The sequence below is a fragment of the Toxotes jaculatrix genome, chromosome 3 (assembly GCF_017976425.1).
Source record: "Toxotes jaculatrix isolate fToxJac2 chromosome 3, fToxJac2.pri, whole genome shotgun sequence".
Taxonomy (NCBI): domain Eukaryota; kingdom Metazoa; phylum Chordata; class Actinopteri; family Toxotidae; genus Toxotes; species Toxotes jaculatrix.
In genome coordinates, this window is record NC_054396.1 from 2,935,166 (window position 1) to 2,957,341 (window position 22,176).

The following is a 22,176-nucleotide window of genomic DNA, read 5'->3' on the forward strand; positions in this document are numbered from 1 at the left end:
TAAACCTTTCACAGCTTTCAGCAGGTTAATTGATTCCCACTTCAGTATGACATCATTCAAATTTCCCTTTTAAAGCTGAAGGAAATGAGCTGCAGTCGATGGTTAGAACCGAGTCCATTAAAGGGGCGGGATTAGGAGGAATTCCTCTGATGTCGTGAACGAAAAAACAGACTAAGCCTGTGAGGAGACTGACCTTACCTCACCATCATACTTGGATACAACTATTCTCATTAAAGCACAACCACGAAGGCTGACTAATAATGAACTGCAATTCCATGCTGTGCCTCTGGTCCCAGTATATAAAGTAGCACAAAGGCCTTCTGAAATCCCAAATCAATGATCTGGACATGATTTTTGTGCATTTCTAAGGAGGATTTAATGCTCTAGTTTCACGGCAGAGTACAAGCAGACTAGCACACCAGCCAACGTGGTGTCATACTGTAATCTTTTTAAAGTCTTATTTCACTCATCACACCTCTGATGTCACTGATGAAAAACATGCAAATCCCTTCTCGTGGTGCTTACAGCTGCAAACAAGATATATAGGTCATATGCAGAGGCCAGTGCACTGAACAGGAGCAGAAGTATTCTAACCATTTTTCTGTAGATAGAAGAATGCATCCGAATGAGGCATGTTTACTCTCAACCTCAGCTGCATGAAAATTCATCGCATGCAAATGTCACTGGCATTATGTACTTGATGGATCAGAGACAGAGGAAAACTTTGCTGGCACAAGTAGAGACACAACAGCCCGGGCTGCCATCTGTTCCTGATTCATCACAGCTTGCATGAATCTTTTCCCATCACTCTGAATGGTAACGTGACTCCTGACCAATCAACCAAGAGCATCTGTCTTTTGGAAGATCAAACTCAGCCCATACTCCACCTCTGACACAAACTTCAATGAGGACAAAATAGCGATGGCTCAACCCAGGGGTATTCCATACATCAGATACACCAGTGCAGAGTTTGTTGAAGCTGGCGACAGTAGATACACATTTCTATTTTTGAGGCAGAGTTAACCATGTTTTTGTGTTTGAGTTTACTAACTGCTAAATGCATGAAAAAAAAAACTCTTACAGGAACTTTAACCAGGGACAAAACAGACATGAACATGGTGTGTAGACACGTGTGTGTAGCAGGCTGGTTGACTAACCTGCCTTAAGGGGAATTCCACCTATCTGACGCATCAAAAAGGTTTTATGTGTGTGCATATGTACATGTGAAAAAAGTAAAAAAAGTTGCTGCCTGACTCAAGTAGTGTCTCCTGAGTCAGTGTGGGTCAGGGCTGAAGAAAACATGAATGAAACGTGAGTGAGTTTACCAGACCTCTGCACCCCGCTCCTCATCTCTGCTTGAGGCTTGAGGCAGCTCCAGGTTACCTCAGTCACTACGAGTGTAACATGCCCAGATTTGCAACTGAGCAGCTGCAGGTTGAGTTGCATTGTGGGTGATGTAGGTGCCAGGTTTTGATAAAGAGGGAGAATGCATGGAACAACAGATGATATCTCTGGTTCTGCTGCATTGTTCTACACTGGGTTTGATCCTTTATCAACTGTCCATTGAGATTGTTACAGGAGTGCAATGTTAAATCACTACACTCTTTTAACAGCAGTACACTGGTATGACTTGTTTGGAGACATCTGTACCCAGTTCCAGACTACACACTAATTTCAAGCAGGTTTGGGGTTTTTAGCGCATTCACACTGAAGAAATGACAAAGTTTAGTACACTCAAAATATCTTTAATCCCTCTATGCAGCGCATAAAGGAAACAGATCTTTTCACAGCTGCAAAACATTAAACAAATTGCCAGCTGTGGTTAAAAAAATCTTGAGAAAGTATTACATCTTTTTCTTGTTTTTTATTTATTTATTCATTTTTTTTTGCTAACTTTTGCTTTATCTTTGTGATGCTTGATTGACAGTAGCTTTGACATCACTTGGCATCACTTGAAAACATGTCCAGCAGATTTCAGACTTCATCCTAACGTGTCTCAGCAATGATAACATCACAAGATCAAGGTGGCTGCAGTTTTTACTTGTTCTCCAGCTGCTACAAGACCACAGTGCATGATGGGAAATGCCTGGCTTTCTCTGAACTAAGAGCTCATTGGCTCAGATTGTGTGTGTGTTATATTATGGCTTGAATCAATGTTGCGTGGTTAATCACTTTTACGAGTCCAGAGAGGCTGAATAAATTAGAGACAGAACTTCAATGTTTTTTTTGGTTGAAAATATTATGAAGCAACACAAAAGTTCTGGTAATAAGTTTGACATGAGGATTATTAATAAAGTGTATGAACGGATGTTAGGGCCTAGCAGTCTGATTATGCCTGACTGGAAGGAAACAAATGTCTTGCATTTGTGCGTTTCGCCTTCCTGTGTATGGATGTAATTGTGAGGATTCTTTGACTACTGTATTTCTTTAAATAAAAAACAGCCGTCAATTAAAAGTCAGGCCTCTGAAAATGGGCGAGGATGTGGTCAACAAGAACATATAAAGGCCGGCCCCCAAAAACAGGCCAGGGAAAGAAACAAGGGTGGATAAGCCCCAGGTGTCTGTCACATCATGTGCACGTCATTTAAAGCAAAATATACATTTCTACTGTTTCATGTAATAAATTCTACAAAATAATCATTATATTATATTTAATCCTGTTGAATGTGTGTTAATGAAATGCTACAGGGCTTTTACTTTGAAATGATCACAGGAAGAGTTGAGTTTGTATTGACAGCATAATGTAACAACTTTAACATGGCAAAAGGGGGACCGGATCAAAACATGTCTTTGTACTAAAATATGAACAATGATATCAAACAGAGGGAATTAGAAATGAAGACCAGCCTCTGATACAAGCCTGCCTGTTACCTTCTGCAGCTGAGATAATTAAAGGCAGCAGCCACTATCTGAGGAAATCCTGTATTAAGATTAATACTAATATGAAAGTTATGATTATCAAAAATGTGGCATTTTAATACCTAGTTGCATGGAACATCTTATAAGCACCTTGTTGTTGGATAAATTAGATGGACAAATAAATTGTTACTGACAGCCATTTTTATCACTCCCCAACCCGCTGATTTCTACTATTTCTATAGCTTATCTGACTAAATTACAATTTTTAGAAGTTCATTACTGACAAATCTCACCTTAAGATCCATTTAGTAGTTCTGGAGCTTTTAGCCATATCATATGATCTTCATGCAGAGATCTCATAGAATTGTAGATGATCAAATGTCTTTCTTTTTCTAAGCATTTTAAGAATCTCTCATGACTGTGTCTAATGTCAGGTTATGATGTCGGGTTATGAAGATCACATGATACAATACAAAGCTCCAGAACACGTAGTAAATGGACCTTGAGTTTTGTAATATACATTTTTTTGTTAGCAAATGTTCTATCCTTGTTAGCTTCCTCTTTGCTTACCTCTTGCTTGCTCCTTAAACCAGCTCTGGCTCCAAGAAGCTAAACTTAGTTTTACTGTTTTAACACAGTAAGTCCTAACAATGTGTGTGGTGAATGGGTTTTCCTTTTTGAAAGTTCCATGTCATGAAACATTGCTGAGCAGTGGATAACAGATACCTTTCCTTGGTGAAGCAGTTGGCACAGGTTTCTGCTTTCTCTTCAGTGGGATCTGGCTTGGACCGTCCTCTTCCTCGCAGCAGGTGAGGAAGACGTGACCACATGGGTAACCCAGGTACTGGTGGGCATCGCAGCCCCGTCCTTCACTGCGCACCCGTAAGCCGAGGGCACAGCAGCTGCAGCACACCTGGCCATCCAGACACAACAGCAGAGCCTATTAGGAGCGTGTTACTGGGGTGCCCTTCACATCTCTAATTACCACCTCTCCTTACGGCCCTCCACTTTTAGCCCTGTTTGGTAAACAGCAGAGGAGACATAGCGAAACAGGCAAGCAGGCGAGTTCATCCCTGTGAACACACTGCAAAGGATTTCAGCTGCAGCCTCGAGTTGAACCACGTCATGCAAAGAAAACCAGACTCTCACCTTTTTTCACTTTCCTCTAAAACAATGACCTGGCACAACGGCTTGGCTCGGCTGCCTTAACACATGAACAACTGGCTCGAGGGCTAAACCACCGGGTTTCCTCTTGGAGAAACGGGGAATGCTATTTGAGCTGACTCTGAGCAAAGGCATGATTCCAATTTCCACATGAAAGTATTCACAGGTCTGAAGGATGCAAACAGAAATAGGAGATTCTGGCAGTTCTTCACTAATACATTTCAACCTGTTTGCCAACAAACACAAATAAACTGTCTGACCTTTACAAAAGCCTTTCCGCTGGCACAGGTATCTGAAACTGAAATCTCACTCTGGCCAAAACAATGAAAGACTCCAGGAGATGTTTAAACTGTTTGAAGTCTAAAACACTCTGGCAAAGTCGGTTTTCACCATGTTATTGTGGCAGTTCTAGAGGATCCACAGTCCTTGACCACTGCTGAGCGGTGGAACTGCTCCCGCTGTCCATTTTTCTGGTCTTGAACCATTTGAAAGAGTGAGTCACACTCAACCTGACTCACAAAAACACTTCATTTTCCCTTCTTGAGGTAAATGCAACAACCTTTAATCAGTTCAGTGTTTGTTTCACAAAGAACTTGGTGGGTAAGAAATATGGGCATCATCTATCCATGAAGTCATGTGTTTCAGTGATGAGTCAGCCATCCTCCTTGTTTCCTCCCTGTCACCCTGTCACAATAAAGCTAATCTATGGCAGATGCCTTGACTTTTGAAAAAACAACACTGCTGTAATAGTTCTCATGGTGGTGAGAGAGTGATGTACCTGGGAGGAGTAATCTGTGCACTGATCCTCCTCATCCACCTCACAGGTGTCCCCTCTTCTGGCTGAAGTCATACCTGATTCACACTGGCTCTCCTTCACTGAGCTGAGGCAGCACTGCTTCTGTGCAACACTGACACACATACACACGCATGTTATATTTACATATACATGTTTATATGTTACATTGGATGAAAATTATATGCACACAAAAATGGGATCAAGATCAAAAACATAAATTAAATGAACATAAATTGGCAGTGGTGAAACTATGTTCTGAGGTGACTCCAGCAAAGAAAAAAAATAAAGCTGAAGTTGATTTATTGTATGCTCAACAAGTTTAATCTAACTCAAGTCAGGCTTTTCACACCTTTCAAGTGTAATGTCATGTCATCCTTTATCTAAGCTGTTCTCATAAGGCTCATTGGTGTGATATTTTGTGAGTACAACACTGCTCCAAATTTTAGCAAAATTAGAGCAGCTGTAATTTAAAATCTTGATATTTATTAAAAGTGTCCCCGTGAGTTGAATCAGGGTAATTTGTAAGGAAATGGATGCGCTACTGTGGATCTCAAATTTTCTGTTAGAGTGATTTTGGGCCTTTTAGCAATTTAACGTCAGTCAGAGAATATTATATTCATAATTATGTTTTCAGTGGTGTGTACTTCAGTAATTCAGTTTTGCACTTCCATAAGTTTCAGGGTTTTGTAAAATAGGAGGCAGAGCCTTCAGCTGTCAGGCCCCTCTCCTGTGGAACCAGCTCCCAGTTTGGGTCCAGGAGGCAGACACCCTCTCTACATTGAAGGTTTGGCTTAAAACTTTCCTCTTTGATGAAGATTTCAGTCAGGGCCGCTATAGTTGTGCCGCTATAGGCCGAGGCTGCTGAGGGAACTCCCATGATGCACTGAGCACTTCTTCTTTCTTCATCTCTCTCTCTCTCTCCATGCATTTGTATCACACTCCTGCAGGACATTAACTTTGAGTCTTCTGTCTCCCATAGTTTGTGCTTTTCCTCTCTGTCCTCATCCTGACTCTGGAGCTGCAGCAGACACTGGACCAGATGTTGAGATATCCTGACTGGCTCCTATGCGTAATGCACCCTGAATTCTGGGTCCTACACTTTCAATAATGCTTCCCTAATGACTCCAGCATCTTTCGTTAGATCATACCTGCAACTGAAACAAAGGCTTTCTGTTTCAAATGTGAGGTACCACGCCATAATTTAACCTGCTCTCCCCTCAGACTTTATAAAGCTAACTGTTCTCACATGCTGAGTAATGTTCTCCATGACGACTTACGCGTCATGAGAAAAATTGGTGGAGTGCCCCTTTAAATAATCTAACGTTGAGGTGTATTTCACCGAAGGAGTAACAGGGTCTAGAGCTTGTGCTAGCTGCTGGAGTTGGGGGTGTTTTGCTCCAACCAATGAAATGATTTTTCCAAAGAATCTTCCAGAAATGTTTATGTAACTAAAACCACATTCTCACCCCTAAGACCACATCACTTACCTGCATATGTGCTTGTCACTGTTCAGCAGAGGCATGTGGTTGCAGTGGTGGTTTTCAGTGGCCCACCTCTGGCCAGCAGCACAGCAGCTCTGCAGCAGGTCTTCAGCAGAGACACCTGGACCTGCAGCCCAGAGACATGCAGGTATGCACACATCAGCACGCACAAGACTGATGGAATAAAAACAGTTGAGCAGTAAATCCTCTGTGTCTGCACAGCTACGCTATGTGGAACCGACTGAGGTCTGAGCAGTGCAGAGGCTCAAGTACGGAGTCAAACATATGGTAGACTGCACCAGGCCTCAAAGGCGCCTTTACGATTTCTACAGCTGACTAAAGAGGTGAAGTCCAGAATACAGTAGTCCATTTTATGATTGGAAACTTTTTACTCAGGTCTAAAGGAAGTTACAGTTTATTCTATAAATAGTTTTCACAAGTAGAATGGCAGTGCTCTGGTAGGGCTGTGAGCAAGAAGTGTGGCAGGCTGACAAAGCGTGAGTGTTTATGTACAATGTTAGGAGTTGGAGAACTTCCAAGGTTTGGACGAACATGAAACTCCCCTGGTTGAATCACAAGAACAAAAGATGAGCAACTGCTTTAGAAAATATCTGGTTCTAATCAAAGAACCAAATATTTGCTAACAGTCTACAGCAACTCTATGAGACAGTGTGCATATGTCAGTATGCTAACATGCTCACAATGACAACACAAACATGGTGGTGTGTAGCAGGTCACGTTTAACACGGTCACCATCTTAGTTTAGCATGTTGGCTTTCTGACCTTTTCTGATCCGCACTACACACAAAGTCCAGCTGTGGCTGATAAAAATGTCATGGTTTGGATGTGTTGTCATAAATCAAAGTGTAGCCTACATATGAAAATTTGGACCTGATGATGGCAGATGAAAACTCAACAGATCACCAAGATCACCATGTGGTACAGTTCATCCATGAAGTCTGTTTTCACAAAGTTTATATATTTTCAGTTTTTGTTGATAGAATTTGATAATTCTACTTTATGTTTATCATTGAGGTCGCTGTGGGTGGTGGTGTCTGTCCAAACAAAAATACATGATTGGTCAGAAACAAAGCTGAAAAACTAAAATCAAGGGCCATAACATGATCCTATAGTACTGTTTAGTCTGAGACTTTATCCACTGGATATCTACTGAATGGTTAATGAAACTGACATAAGACAGCTTCATGAATGGCACTGTGCATTAAATCAGTTGTCAGAAAAATACCAAAATAAAATTCCAGTAATGGCTCCTCTTCAAAACCATCTCCATTCTGCCATCCACTGATTCAGAGGAAAGATGGCATGGATTCAGTGTCATCACTGAGAGAAAAGAGCATAGAACATGTTAAACCAGGAACCTATTAAATCCCCATAATTGAATGAATGTATTTCATATTTCTAAATCGCACATTTCTTCTGGTGCTTGAGAAAAAAAAGAACCAATCCATCTTAGTTGCTTCTAATTAGGCAATTTGAAGCAAACCTTGCCTATATCAAAAGCATGCTGACGCGGCAGCCGTCACAGCAATCACTGACATTCTTCGCAACACTACAGGTCCCACAGAGACTGAAATGGCCCCCCACTGCTGAGTGTGTCACAGCGAGCCTGGCTGCTTTGGATGGAGCTCAGCTGGTGGATGAACACACTGTGAGGCAAGCTGCTGCTGCTGCCGCTGCTGCTTGGCACTATAGAGCACCAAGAGCTTGTCAGCTTCCCCGCTGCCTCCACGTCAGACTCAAAGCCGACTCACCCTGTCGCTTTTATCCACGTTAGCGAGCGTACACACACACACACACACACACACGCACGAACACCAAACTTCACTCTGTGCCCTTTGAAGAAAAGCCTCTGACAAAGAGCTTTTGTTTTTCAACTCAATAATCCTTCACAGGCTTATATACAGAACATTTGCATATTCTTCATATTCACACTACTGTGAAATGAAGCTTTGTTTTATAACTCTGAAGACATGAACCTAATATATGTCAACAAAAAACGGTAAATATGGAAAAAATTTCAATAACTTTCATAGTGTTCTGATGCGTGAAAGCATCCAGTATCGAATACACTTGTACTTTACACTTACAAAGCAGAGTTCACTGTACTTCATTGTATGAATTCCTGTTGGAACATGAAGCTTATTGCTTGTAATTAAAAAACAGCTACATTAGAAAGAGTGCTCTACATGGTGCCAAATAAAGCACTGAGATCAGATTTAGTGGATTTAGTGGTGTATTCACCCTGAAGTGTATTATGTCTGAACTATGTTAATCCTATGTACATTCAGATAACAAAGAGTGACTGAGCCAGGAGTACCTTAAACAGCTCTACTTTGAGCTTCACGTTAAAACTCTTTTTATTTCAGTTGATAGCTTTCTCTTTAAATCCTACTAAACAGTAATTTAAAGAAAAGGCTGCCTGTAAGTTACAGTGCATTATTTATAAGCACTGTCTTCAGGAAATGGTGTGAAACTGAGGGAGGAAGATGCTTGAAAGTATTTTACTCCAGAACATTAGCGTGTCACTCTGTATTACATTATCTTTGTAGACTGTCCTTGTTGAGAACATACTTTGAAAAGCCTTTAATCTCAAACACAGTAATGTGACGACAGATGTTTAAATACAACAGAAGGAAATGACTGCTCACACAACATCTTTGCTGGTTTGCTTCTCACCGATATTCTAAACGTCTGCAAGAAGCAAAAACAGCATCCCAGTCTGAGTTTGTGCAGAGGGAAAATAAACTGTGGGGCTTTATTTAAAGTTACAACCACACAGGTTTTTCACACTGACACTAAATGATAAAGTTGGTAGCAGTGTAATTTCTCACTGTTATGTTAAGTATGTTCCTGAAATGCTTGCCAAAGGCCAAACATGGGGTTGAACCGGAGGGTCAGATGCAGCCTAACACTCAGGAGTAGCCTACTAATTACCCCAGAAACAATGGAAACAAGCAGATATATTTATATCTCAGAAAGCACACTTCTGTCAATAGCCATTGTTGAAAGAGTCAACACGGTTGCTGGGATGGCAGCACTGCCTTTCTCCCAAATTGGGCTGTTTTGTAGGAGATAGACCAAAAATCCACCCACATCCGCCCACTTAAGGAACTCCCACGGGGTTTGTCTGGACTGATTAGCCTGGCCTCACACTGCTTGCCCATCATTACTCTGTCTGGCCAAACACAGACCTGTCTCACACCACACTGAGACACGTCAGACACATCTGCGCCGCCTGGGAATGTCGGACAACATCCAGGCTCCAACTACAGCATGTGATGTTATTACTGTTTGCAGCCAGTAATGTCTCTGTAGTATGGATACTCCATGTGTTAATGATGTGAAAATATATTGACTTGCTGATTTATCATGCTGGTATTGGGCTGCCTAGAAATATCAGCCAATTAGTGTTGACCACTACTGATATGATGGACGTTCTTCTCTGACCGAACCGACGAAAAAACAGCAGTGACATTTTGTCATCTTTGTCAAATGAATTCACAGTATCCAGGATTCAATTAATTCCTCATTTAAAGGCAGTGATTCCAGTGTTTTTCTGCTGTTAAACAGATGAATTGGATAGACCTTAAAGCTGCACTAATCAATATATTTTATATTATCTGAGCTGTCACCCCACTCTTCTTTCACCCTCAGCTGTACGTAGAATCACAGAAACACAGAATTTCATTAACCATTAAAACCATATTTGTTCAAATGCATGAGCTTGACCATTCATAAACAGAGTTATAAAGTCAGGCTGAATCACAAAGATGGACCAAGACAAAAACAGCACTGTCTCCAGCACACTTTCTGAAGAAGAAAAACTCCCCACATTCCTGTTGAACTTTCACAGGCGTAAAACATGATGGATTCTATCTTTCCTGCCTCTGAATGTTTTCTGTTTCGATGTGCTTATTTGTGCAGCCAGTATGAATGGACTGATGAGGCACTCAGGGCATTCAGGGAGTGTCGTTTTTACGATGTAATAATACGAGCAGGCCAGAGCGGGTAATGGTTTAGAACAATGCGAGGATGCTAACTGCCAAAGCTCCCACTCCTCTGGCACAGTCACAAGCTTTTCTCACCCTGAAACACACAGTGATGGTCATTCATCAATATGCCTCCTAGACAAATAAACCAGGCAGAGCAGAACTGACTCACTCCCTCTCCACAACAATATGAGGAGACTGTCAGAATTATAAAGTACATGTTTTACAGCAGATTGGCAGGAATATTGTTCAATGTTCAGGGGCATATTAAGTCACTGAAATACTAAGTTCTAAGAAAGGATGAAGAACAATTTCAACGTGTTGTGACTTTGACCTTTTCAGTCCTGTATGACCACAGAGGAATGAGTTCTGGAGGTATGAGGAATACCTTCAATTCTTGTGAAAAATTTATCACTGTACCATCTCCACCTTGTGCTTTGGTTCTGTCCTCTGCCTGAGTCTTTGTAATGTGATGCTTGTCTGTGTATGTTTTGGTAGGTCTATCACTCGCTGTGTTTTGTCTGGGTTCACCAACATACGCAGCACCAGACTTACTGGCTTCAACCTGAAAGCTGTTCTGTTCATCTTGTGTGACACTTGTTATTCTACATCCAGATTTTTCATATGAGTTTTCATATGCATGTGTTTTAAATGGAAATGGTCAGAGAGAAGTGCTGACAAAATGAAAAACAAAGCCGCCTCCTCTGCCCTGTGTAATCTTTTTTGCTCAGCCCATTACAGATATTGGGAGCACCAGCAGTGTTGCCAGATTGGATGATTTTCCGCCCAATTGGGTTACTTTTTATTTATTTTGTACCATTTGGGTGGTTTCCATCAATGAAAAGTTAGGCTATAATCCAATAAGCCGGTCCCTCCTCTCGCCCTGGTATGACTGAGACTAATGATGACCATGAAAACCAAACATCATTTCAATTTATTTTATATCACTAAAACTTTTTTTTCCTATTCCAATTATTATTCTATCAAAGCTCTGTGGCAAAGTACTTAAAACTCTTTCTTAAATGAAAATTAAAACTACTTCTTGTCAGTCAAATCTGAAAATGAAGTGAAGTTAGCTACGATGTCTCAGAACTAAGCTGTAAAGCTTTAAGCTCAAGGCTTTAATGAGGGTTTGATAACTTAACAATAATAATAATACAGGACCAGACTGCAGACTGGCATTCTGATGACCACGGCAGTAATTGGCACAGTACACTTTGCCCTGTATTATTAATTAGCAGTTTCCTGTCAATGTCAAACATTTTCAGCCATAGAGCACACCTGTCACAGCTGTTTCATTTTTGCAGACAGGGACCATTTTGATTTCGATAAGAAAGACAGGTGTATTTTTACATAAAAGATGGCTCTTACTGTTGATTTAAAAATAGCCACAATTTAAAAATAATAGAGTATTGTGGTCTCACGTGGATTGCAGCAACAGCCTTGTTCCTAGATACAATTTTTTTTTTTACGACTAGCTCAAGGACTGTTGAATTTCCTGGATCCGTGCGAGGTTTTAACATGAGCACATCGGCATGAGAGCATCATCTCCATTTCTCCTCTGCCTTCCTTCTCACTCAGCCCCCCAGGATCTCATCTGTAAAGCAGATGGGAACATAATGGACTGTAGGCTGCAAAGGACTGTCCTTACACTGAGTCAGGGTGGTGCCTGATATATGTGGTCTCGGCAAAACAGAAAAAGAAAATCCTGTACAGCACAGCATTTCATCTCTGCCTTCCTGAGGGGCAAAGCCTGACGTACAATATTTTCCACTCACTTTTTGCCTCTTGTTTCTGACACAACAGAGCTACGAGCTTTGCTGTTGCTTTTAACAATTACACCTCTATGCCGAGCAAAGCTAATCTCCTGCAATGCCTAGCATGGCTAGGCTTTGCCTCCCAACACCAGTCAGCCCTTTGCATGTCTGGCAATCGATCAGCCCCAGATACCAGCCAGGTCTGACTTCAGCTGCCTCAGGAGAAATATTTGCAGCTGTTTTCCTCCGAATATGAAACAGCAGTGCGGTGCAAACACAAAATCGTGTCAATGTTACAAATTTGGCCACAGAAGTTTGCTTCAGTTTTTGATAAGCATGTGAGGTTAATGAGGTCAAGATGTGATTTTAGCTTTACAAGTACAAATGTCATAAAATGCTACAAAGCCTACAGGCTAATACATTCATACACATGTTAACATGCCTGTACTCTGAACCTACTCACACCAAAAGTGAGTAATGAGTAACTTCCTTTATATTCAGGGACCCCCTCACTCTCTCATGCTTCATTATGCTTAAGGTCATTGTGGTAGGAATCTACCAGCAGCGGTGGCAGCAGCAGTCTGGATGAGATCTGAGCTGTGGACCAGACATGGCCTTGAAAGCAGAGTTTAAAAGAGCTGCACTGCTGGCAACAAAATCCAAGACTGTCTTTCAAATCGACTTCTCACATCTGCCAGTCATAGCAGCCCCACTGTGGAGAGTTCTGGTCCCAGAGTTGAAAATGTGAAATAAACCCATTTGGAATCTTTTTTTCCAAAAGGAAAAAAAGAAGCATTTCAGTAGTCAGTGGACATATACCCTGGCATTAGAGGGAGAAAATACAAACATTGAGCTCCTGATATTACATACTTAAAGGAGTAATATTGCCTACTGAGAAAGACAGAAGATGGGACAAAGTGAGAACGATTTGTTTGGGGGAAGCTGGCTGCACACAAGGTTGGATTATCAATTGCGCAAAGCAGGCAACTGCATCAGGGTCCCAGCCGTCCCAGTATCCCCTGTCTCACTGTGAGAGCACGATGTGAAAATCAATATCAATCTAATGCCTGTGCACTAAGTACAGAGCTGGAGTCAGGATGTGGTTATCTTAGCTTAGCATAAAGACTGCTAAGCTAAGATAACCAGGAGGGACACAGCTGGCCTGGCCCTGTCGAGAGTTAAAATATATAATTTATATAATTTAACTCCCCATGTGAGTCTTTCTTTTCTTTCGTTTAACTCAAAATGGAAAAAAACACTATTTGTTGTTTTAGGCAGACTTGTGAGACATAACTATTTCTTCTTCATCTTCACCTCTGGGTAGCTCTTAGGGAAAAAAGTGAATAATGCAGTTTCCTGAAATGCCCAATCATTTCTTTTGGGCAAGATATTTACCCATTTTGCCCTGTGTAAACACGCAATAACATAACAATAACAGATTTTTTGGCCATGTGGGCAGGGAAACAAGTTGTGAACAACACTAACACATCGTCACCTTACAAGCTGGTATGTCAAACTTTTTAGCACATCAAGCAGCAGCATTATTCTTTATTTGGGGTCGTGTTTCACCCAGCAAATATAATATTCACTCCCTTTTAGCTGTGTTTGTTGTCTCTACCATGTTCTCAGGAAAACTGTTAAATGCTCCACCGTGTTTGGTGCTGAGCAGGTGGTGTACCACGGGTTTTTAGATCTTTTTCTCTGAAAACAGCTGCCTGCTGCATCTGAAATCAGCTCTATGAGAGCGGTGAGAGTGAACCAAAACGGTAAAGCTGTGGGCCAAACCGCTAAACAATAAAAACAGCTGAAACTCCCTAGTTAGCTCTGTAAAGTCGAGGGGAGCTGCAGGTTCAGGTGAAAATTCTCATTACTCCAAGAAACTCCTTTCACATTGTTCCACTCTTTCCATATTGTCATTTGAATACATAGTTATTACAAAAAGTTTGATTATAGCCACTTTCCATAAATATAACTGCTGATACTTTCAATCTTTACATGTGATGGAATAAACATGAACAGAGCTGAGGGCTGACATCCACAGCTGCTACAGTGCTACACCTGTATAACTTGTTCAATAACCGAGTCTCTGAGATTTCTGCCACCACGTGTCCACTGGAGTTTTACTACATGCTGAAGAAATAGTTCCTTTGAAAACTGTTAACAGGGACTTCTCTGTATTATCGCGCTCAGGAAAGAGAGCTTCTATCCACCTCCATTGTATTGCGGTGTAGGCAGAAATTACAAAGACCAATATGTCAAAAACTGGGCACATAAAACCAGAGCTATCTGCATGGCCACATACCGCTAGACATAGGTGGAGTTTAGTTTTTTTTTTTTTTTTTTTTTTGGTGGACTGACCCTTGTTGCCGTATGACATATGATATACTGTCTGTAAAAGGCACAAGATGTCTCATTTTGTCTTCACTTCAGTTCTGACTCCGCTGGCAGGAGAACACCACTTTCAACTGTTTCACATGCTCTCTTTGCAAAACTATGTTATTACAAGGAAGCTTGTTGCCTTGATTAGATGCAAAAATAACATTCTTTGGTTTCCCCAATTACCTCCACTGCTCCTCAAGAAGAAACAAAGATTTTTTTTGTACCCGACAGCAGATCCAAGTGTTTGTTGACTCATGCTTAAGTCCTACAAATACAAAAACAAATGTAGTTTTTTTCGTGATTAGCGGCTTGATGCTCCACTTTTGAGCTGGCAGGAGGCGCTGAACACAGCGTGACTGGGGTCACAACAAAAGTAGGCAACCCACGCTCATGACCCAGCTATCACTCCACATTCAGAGATAAGTAGAACGACCTTGGTGACAGATGAGGGACCCACTCTACATCATCATCCGCTTTTATTTAGAGGATTTGCTCCCTGCCAACGAGCCCCATGAACAAAATGGCTCTGACATCGGCTGAGAACAAAGCAGGCGATAGTGCGCTGAGAGGCGAAAGCTTTCACAGATCCACTTAAGATATGTAAAAGAAAGCCATCAAGCAGAGTTGTATGCAAGAAATATAACAGATGAGAATCAATATCATCCATTATTCACAGTATCTATGCCAGTTGCTTTTAATGCAGACATCTTAAGAGACACTCACTCCATTGTTGAGAGTAGCAATAACAATAAAAAAAAAAAAATCAGTTTCTGATTTTTCCACCCAGACAGTTGGTGAAGAGCTGAGTTTTATTCCGTTCGGGGCCAAGGACAAAACGCCAGAGGCAGCGGAGAAAAAAAAGGAGGTACACGTTCTTTTATGTGTGACACAAACGGGATGAATCTAAGTTAAGATCAGTGTGTTTTTCTAGGCCACTATGTAAACATTAGGATACCCTCTTGGCTCGTGCACCGCGCGCTAAAGCACCAACATGTGAAATCTTCAGGGGTTCTCAGGTAGCCATCTGTCCAGCCTGTGGGCTCAGCTTCAGAGAATGCAGTATTGTTTTGGTGATTGGGGTCGTACAGTATGTCAGGCTGACACCTGCAGAGGAGTGTGCAGAGGAGCAGACCTTCATGACATTGGCATTATCCAGGGACAGCTGCATGCAAGAACTGCTGAGACACAAGGGGGTCGTACTGACTCCCCCCTGCGTCCAAGGCAATAACAGTACCCTCCCATCTATTACAAGTAATGCTGCTTTCACACCCGGACTTCAAATAAGAAGGGAAAAAAAAAAAAAAACAACCTCAGGGCACTTGAAGATCTTGTGCTAAATCAGGGGCTTGGAAAGGGAGCAGGTGCAGGACACCTGAGGGCCTCATCCATCTTGGAGCTGATAATCAGATAGAGCTTCCTCTGACATCGTAAATAACTGGGTTTGTGTCCTTTTGCTCTGTTTGCCTTCGAGTTACTGATACCCCGCCTCGGTCGAGTCGATACTGTTGGCAACACTATTAGACAGCGTGATGGTTTGTGCCTGCTGCTGAGCCTGGTTGACTTCATTTCAAAGGTTTTCCTCTTGACCTTTTGACTTAAATAGCTTGATCTGGCAATGGTCAATCTCCCAGGATGGACCCTCTAACAGCTTATATGGAGTCCTCTGAAGGACAACAGTATGCTGTTGCTGAGGAGGATAAAGCAAAAACAACCTTTATTACAGGTGCTGTTCCAGAGGTGCTACAAAGTATGTCCTGTGGTCTCGTTTCTCTGGACTGGGAGGATGAATGAAATAAAAGAGACTCATTTCATATTTCTGTTTCTAGCTGCCCGTAAGGAACACCTTTTCACACAAGGCCAGGACTCCGGCAAAGGACACCAGCTTGACAGAATCACACAGGGAGCTGTGAGAATGGACGGGGAATCACCAAACTACTAAGACTTCAGCACTCTCAACTGATTCGGTGTCTTGAACCCATGGTGTTGCGGAGTATCCTTAAACCTGACAAAACATAATGCTGCGACTGAGAGTCAAAGTCAGCTGACAGTGATGATACGTAGAAACAATGAAGCTGAAAACAAGAAATTTGCCTTGCTTGAGACTGAAGAACGAGTGACTGAAATATCTAAAAGCGAAAAACGAAATCCTGAGCTCATCATTTCAGATAATGAGGGATGATTACACAACCATCTGGGGAAAAGATGATGTGTGTTTGTTTTTGATGTGTCTGCCACAGTGTGTTTTTGGCTGAGCTTACTTCAAGTCATTGCAATAAGTGACTATTCCTGGAATTCAACACAGACACCACTGTGTTTCCTGCATCGACTCCTACACATACACAGAGTTGCTATTACTATACTATACTTAATTCAATTCTCTATTTCCCAGTCTTGTAAGTCATGTCACTTTTTGGCATTTAAATAGTTAAATTTAAATGGAGACCTGAGTCCTTACAACCTTGAGCTAAAGTGAGACGGAGATACGGAGAAAGTGAGGATCGCCCAAATGTCCTCATCTTTAGAGAATGTTCCTCATTTTATTATTCCTGTCTGGCCATTCGCTCAACCTTAGCACCTTAAAACAGTCTGTGCCAGCACACACAAACTTTGTTAGCTAAAACAAATACTAGCCTCGACACAGCGCAGTCATAAAGTCCTGTGTGAAGTATGTTTAATTTCCGTATCAACATCAGGATTGATTAATTTAACACCACATGCATCTGCTGAAGGATTCAAGCCTCTTACTTTTGTAGGAGGTGATGATCAATTTGCAGAAGCCTGATGACAAATTGGAGAAAACAAGGACTTAAAGCACAGAGGTAGATGGCTGATTAGAGAGAAGCTTCTTTCTGACTACTTTGCTGTCTGCAGCAGTTAAATAAAAATACTGCAGGTCAATGAAAATACTTGGTGGAGAAGACTGAATTTGATTAAAGTCTAGTGTCTGTGAATGGGGCCCAGTTCTTAATGTGTTCAGCCATGCTGGCTGCCACTACTCATGCTAACTACCTCATTATTCTGAAGAACTCTGAAACATAAAACTCATCTCCTCCTGTCCTTCTGTGCATCAGAAGTTTATTCCAGGAAGACCTAACCTTAAAAAAACAAAAAAAATATTTCCAGCTCTAAACATTTGTTGAATCACAATTGACATTCATTAATAACAGATTTTTTTTTTAATTCTTTTTTTTTTTTGAAAAAAAAAATAGCAGATTACAGCTTTAATTGCCTCTGAATTAAAACCATTAAAATATTGTGCCCATCCCAAAATTACCCTACTCCCTCACAACCTCCAGCACTAATTAAACTGCCCTTCTGAGAAAGCCATTATAAATAATCACAATGCAAAATCCTAATCAGCACCGGTGTTGGAGGAAACAATCGGGTGATAAAACCGGACTTGGCTTAAATTGCAGGCAGCACAGCCAAGGACAAACTGCAAATGGCTTTAGTGCTTCCAACTCCTCTATTTGCTTATTTTTGTAATGTTGTAATGTCCTTTGTAAGTATTTAAAAGGTGACCTCAATGTGATCATTTGAATTAGAAACAGAGGCATTCAGAGCCAGGTGCCAGGACAGGAGAACGTTACAGACAGGACAAGTTTGTCTTGATGACTGAGCCAAAAACTCTGCAGAGATTAGCTGTTTGATTTGTGCAATCAGTCCCTTTAACTGATCTATTAGCAAACTGACATGAAACACTGCTTAGCTGATGAAGCAGGTGACGAAGAAACTGATGAACAGCCGTACTGAAATCTCACTTTGGGTCACATAACATTTAGTGTATGAAATCATTGGTCTGTTCAAACAGTGACATTTGATGTCTTGGGCTCTTAAGAGAAAAACTGTGATTTATTACATACTGGGACTTATTTTTGTAGCTCTGAGCATAATTTCTATCAGTAATAATAACAACGTACTCACCAAGTTAATGCCTGACAACACTGCAACTACAGTGGGGCAAAAAAGTATTTAGTCAGCCACCGGTTGTGCAAGTTCTCCCACTTAAAATGATGACAGAGGTCTGTAATTTTCATCATAGGTACACTTCAACTGTGAGAGACAGAATGTGGAAAAAACATCCAGGAAATCACATTGTAGGATTTTTAAAGAATTTATTTATAAATTCCTGCGTAAAATAAGTATTTGGTCAATAACAAGCAAGATTTCTGACTCTCAAAAACCTGTAACTTCTTCTTTAAGAAGCTCTTCTGTCCTCCACTCGTTACCTGTATTAATGGCACCTGTTTGAACTCGTTATCTGTATAAAAGACACCTGACCACAGTCTCAAACAGTCAGACTCCAAACTCCAAGACCAAAGAGCTGTCGAAGGACACCACGAACAAAATTGTAGACCTGCACACGGCTGGGAAGAGTGAATCTACAATAGGCAAGCAGCTTGGAGTGAATAAATCAACTCTGGGAGCAATTATTAGAAAATGGAAGAAATACAAGGTCACTGATAATCTCCCTCGATCTGGGGCTCCACGCAAGATCTCATCCCGTGGGGTCAAACTGATCATGAGAACAGTGAGCAAGAATCCCAGAACTACACGGGGGGGGGGGGGACCTGGTGAATGACCTGCAGAGAGCTGGGACCAAAGCAACAAAGGTTACCATCAGTAACACACTACGTCGACAGGGAATCAAATCCTGCAGTGCCAGACGTGTCCCCCTGCTTAAGCCAGCACATGTCCAGGCCCGTCTAAAGTTTGCCCGTGACCATGTGGATGATCCAGAGGAGGACTGGGAGAATGTCATGTGGTCAGATGAGACCAAAATAGAAATTTTTGGTAAAAACTCAACTCGTTGTGTTTGGAGGAAGAAGAATGCTGAGTTGCATCCCAAGAACACCATACCCACTGTGAAGCATGGGGGTGGAAACATCATGCTTTGGGGCTGTTTTTCTGCAAAGGGGACAGGACGACTGATCCGTGTTAAGGAAAGAATGAATGGGGCCAGGTATCGTGGGATTTTGAGCAAAAACCTCCTTCCATCAGCAAGAGCATTGAAGATGAGATGTGGCTGGGTCTTCCAGCATGACAATGATCTCAAACACACCGCCCGGGCAACGAAGGAGTGGCTCCGTAAGAAGTGTTTCAAGGTCCTGGAGTGGCCTAGCCAGTCTCCAGACCTCAACCCAATAGAAAATCTGTGGAGGGAGTTGAAAGCCCGTGTTGCCCAGTGATAGGCCCAAAACATCACTGCTCTAGATGAGATCTGCATGGAAGAATGGTCCAAAATACCAGCTACAGTGTGTGCAAACCTGGTGAAGACCTACAGGAAACATTTCACCTCTGTCATTGTCAACAAAGGTTATGTTACAAAGTATTGAGTTGAACTTTTGTTATTGGCCAAATACTTATTTTATGCAGGAATTTATAAATAAATTCTTTAAAAATCCTACAATGTGATTTCCTGGATTTTTTTTTTCCACATTCTGTCTCTCACAGTTGAAGTGTACCTATGATGAAAATTACAGACCTCTGTCATCATTTTAAGCGGGAGAACTTGCACAATCGGTGGCTGACTAAATACTTTTTTGCCCCACTGTACATTTGACAGGGTAAAATATTTGAGCACTCAGATGATCAGACATTTGTTTTTAACAAAATTGTACTTCTTGTAAACAGTTGGTCTGTAATCACAGCTTACAGACCAACTTCCTGGTTTAACTTTGGCCGAACATTCATTTTCACGTTCATGTTACCATGGACGCAGACTAATCCTAACACGTACCTTCAGACCACCAATATGGATTATATTGACTGTATTCTGCCTCAGACAGTTAAAGCAAATGGTTTCATTTTAAACACTGTCGTTCTCTGCTCTGAAAACCCTCAAACTATGAAATATATTGACAGAGACAGTTCATTCTTGACCTTGACTTATCAAAGCTACAGTATGTAACTTTTTTCTAATATTTTTTAGTTGAAACATGCTCCAAAACACATTTTAATATGGAGAGGCTTTGTGACCCAGACTTGTCGAACAGCCTGGCAGCAGTGCAGAAATATTCCCTTCTGAAGTTTTTCACCGAGCCTTGTCCTTCTGAACAACCACAGAAGGCCAAAGTGAGGGCTGAGAACTAATGGCTGTCAATCAATATCTGTATGTGGTTCTGGTCTGACACTGTGCCCGCACAGAGGCTTCAAGCTAGTATTAGCTGCTTGACTGACAGGCTAGCAAGTTCCTGAAGTCTGCATTAGCTGAGACACTGAGGAGTGAAGGAAGCCATCTATGACAGCAGTTATCAGTGGCTAATGACTCACATGACGGCAGGGTGGGTCGATGCCTCACATGTGACCTCAACAACTCTCAAGGTGCTAACGACCCTAAACCCGGTCAGTAAGAGCTGAAGAAGCCTTTTGGCTGTGAGGTGAAATGTCCTCAGTAACCTCAAGCAATTCCAGCCATCTTTAAATAGCAAATAGAAATGTAAGTAAAAGGCTGGACAGAGCGTAACAGAGAAGGGAGAGGAATGGATGAGAGATGGGGGTGGTTTGCTTTAGAGTCCCATGCTAAAGTGAGCCTGATTTTCAGAACTTGCCATTGCACATTTTAGCTTTAAAACCAAGAGTATGTAAATATGTCACACAAGTCAGCACTTGACTTGCAAATATTGTGGGTATAAGTATTGGTATAGACCCTGTCTGTGTCTTAAATTAACAAGTGGGTAATGACACCAGGCAAAAGTAAACCCACTGCAGTGAATCTGTTCTCTCCATGTGCTGTGAATCCTTTAATGGATGAGACAAGTGCTTCAAAATGACACAACTGTAAGTGATGTAATGTAAGCCTGGAAATCCAGTCACTTCACCCAGCGTCACACGTGATGCAGCATTTCATCATTATTTACATATGAGTCCTTTGAAGGAGTAAATCATTTCTGTCATGAATCCAGACACGCAGACACATACGTTTTGAGGGTTGTGTACGTCCTCCCCTGCTTGGACAGAGTCCAAATTTCAGATCAAAGTCCCATTTTGATCTGAAGCACAAATAGCTCAGTGTTTGCTATTGTATATCCCAGAGGAAGCAGTGATTATAGATGAACAGATGGAAACCTTTGCCTCGCATTTACTGAGCACATGCAGACTGCCTCATCGCAGGTCTCAGAGAGTCTGCTAGATGAGCTCTGTTCATGGAGTTGAAAGAGGTCCTGTGGAAATGATGTGAAAACTTTTTTTTTTTTGTCTCTTTGCAGTGTAACAACATGAACAGCCATTAGCTAGCAGTCCAGACTGTGTGAAGCATATTCCATGACTATCCTATCTGTCAGGTCCTGTGAGTGTGACTGTCATTTTGATTGCACTTTTTCTCAGGGGACTGTGTGGGGCCTTGAATCTGGATCAAGGTTGCAGAGGCACACATTTTTTCTGCTAAGGAGAATCATCGACAGTTATCTCCTTAGTCGTGTATCTTATTTTTAAAGGTGCAGATGGTCATAGCAGATAACCATAATAAATCTGTGGGTTGACTGGTTGTTGATTGATACCAGTTACCAGTGACTCAACAATTACTCCACAGGGAACTAAGATTTCAGTCTTTCCAGCACACTTTCCAGGCTGTACTGTGTACTGAAACAAATACTTCCCTGCTATTTGAGTGTCAAGACGCTCCCAGCAGTTACCAATGATGCAAAACATCCGTGAAAAGAATGCTGAAAGTCTCCTTTCTCAAGACCAAAGGGGCAATGAGCAAATCAGTAATGTTATTCCACTATTTA

General features: G+C 41.6%; 1 protein-coding gene across 1 annotated transcript in view; it reads right to left on the minus strand.

Moving 5' to 3' along the window:
* Positions 1-22,176, minus strand: part of fbln2 (fibulin 2) — a 60,692-nt gene that overhangs the window by 26,584 nt on the left and 11,932 nt on the right. Inside the window, exons 3-5 of the mRNA XM_041034101.1 lie at positions 6,307-6,427; positions 4,802-4,931; positions 3,586-3,772 (exon numbers count right to left, since the gene is read on the minus strand). Coding sequence (XP_040890035.1) covers positions 3,586-3,772; positions 4,802-4,931; positions 6,307-6,427 — 438 coding nt within the window. The remainder of the gene's footprint in view (positions 1-3,585; positions 3,773-4,801; positions 4,932-6,306; positions 6,428-22,176) is intronic.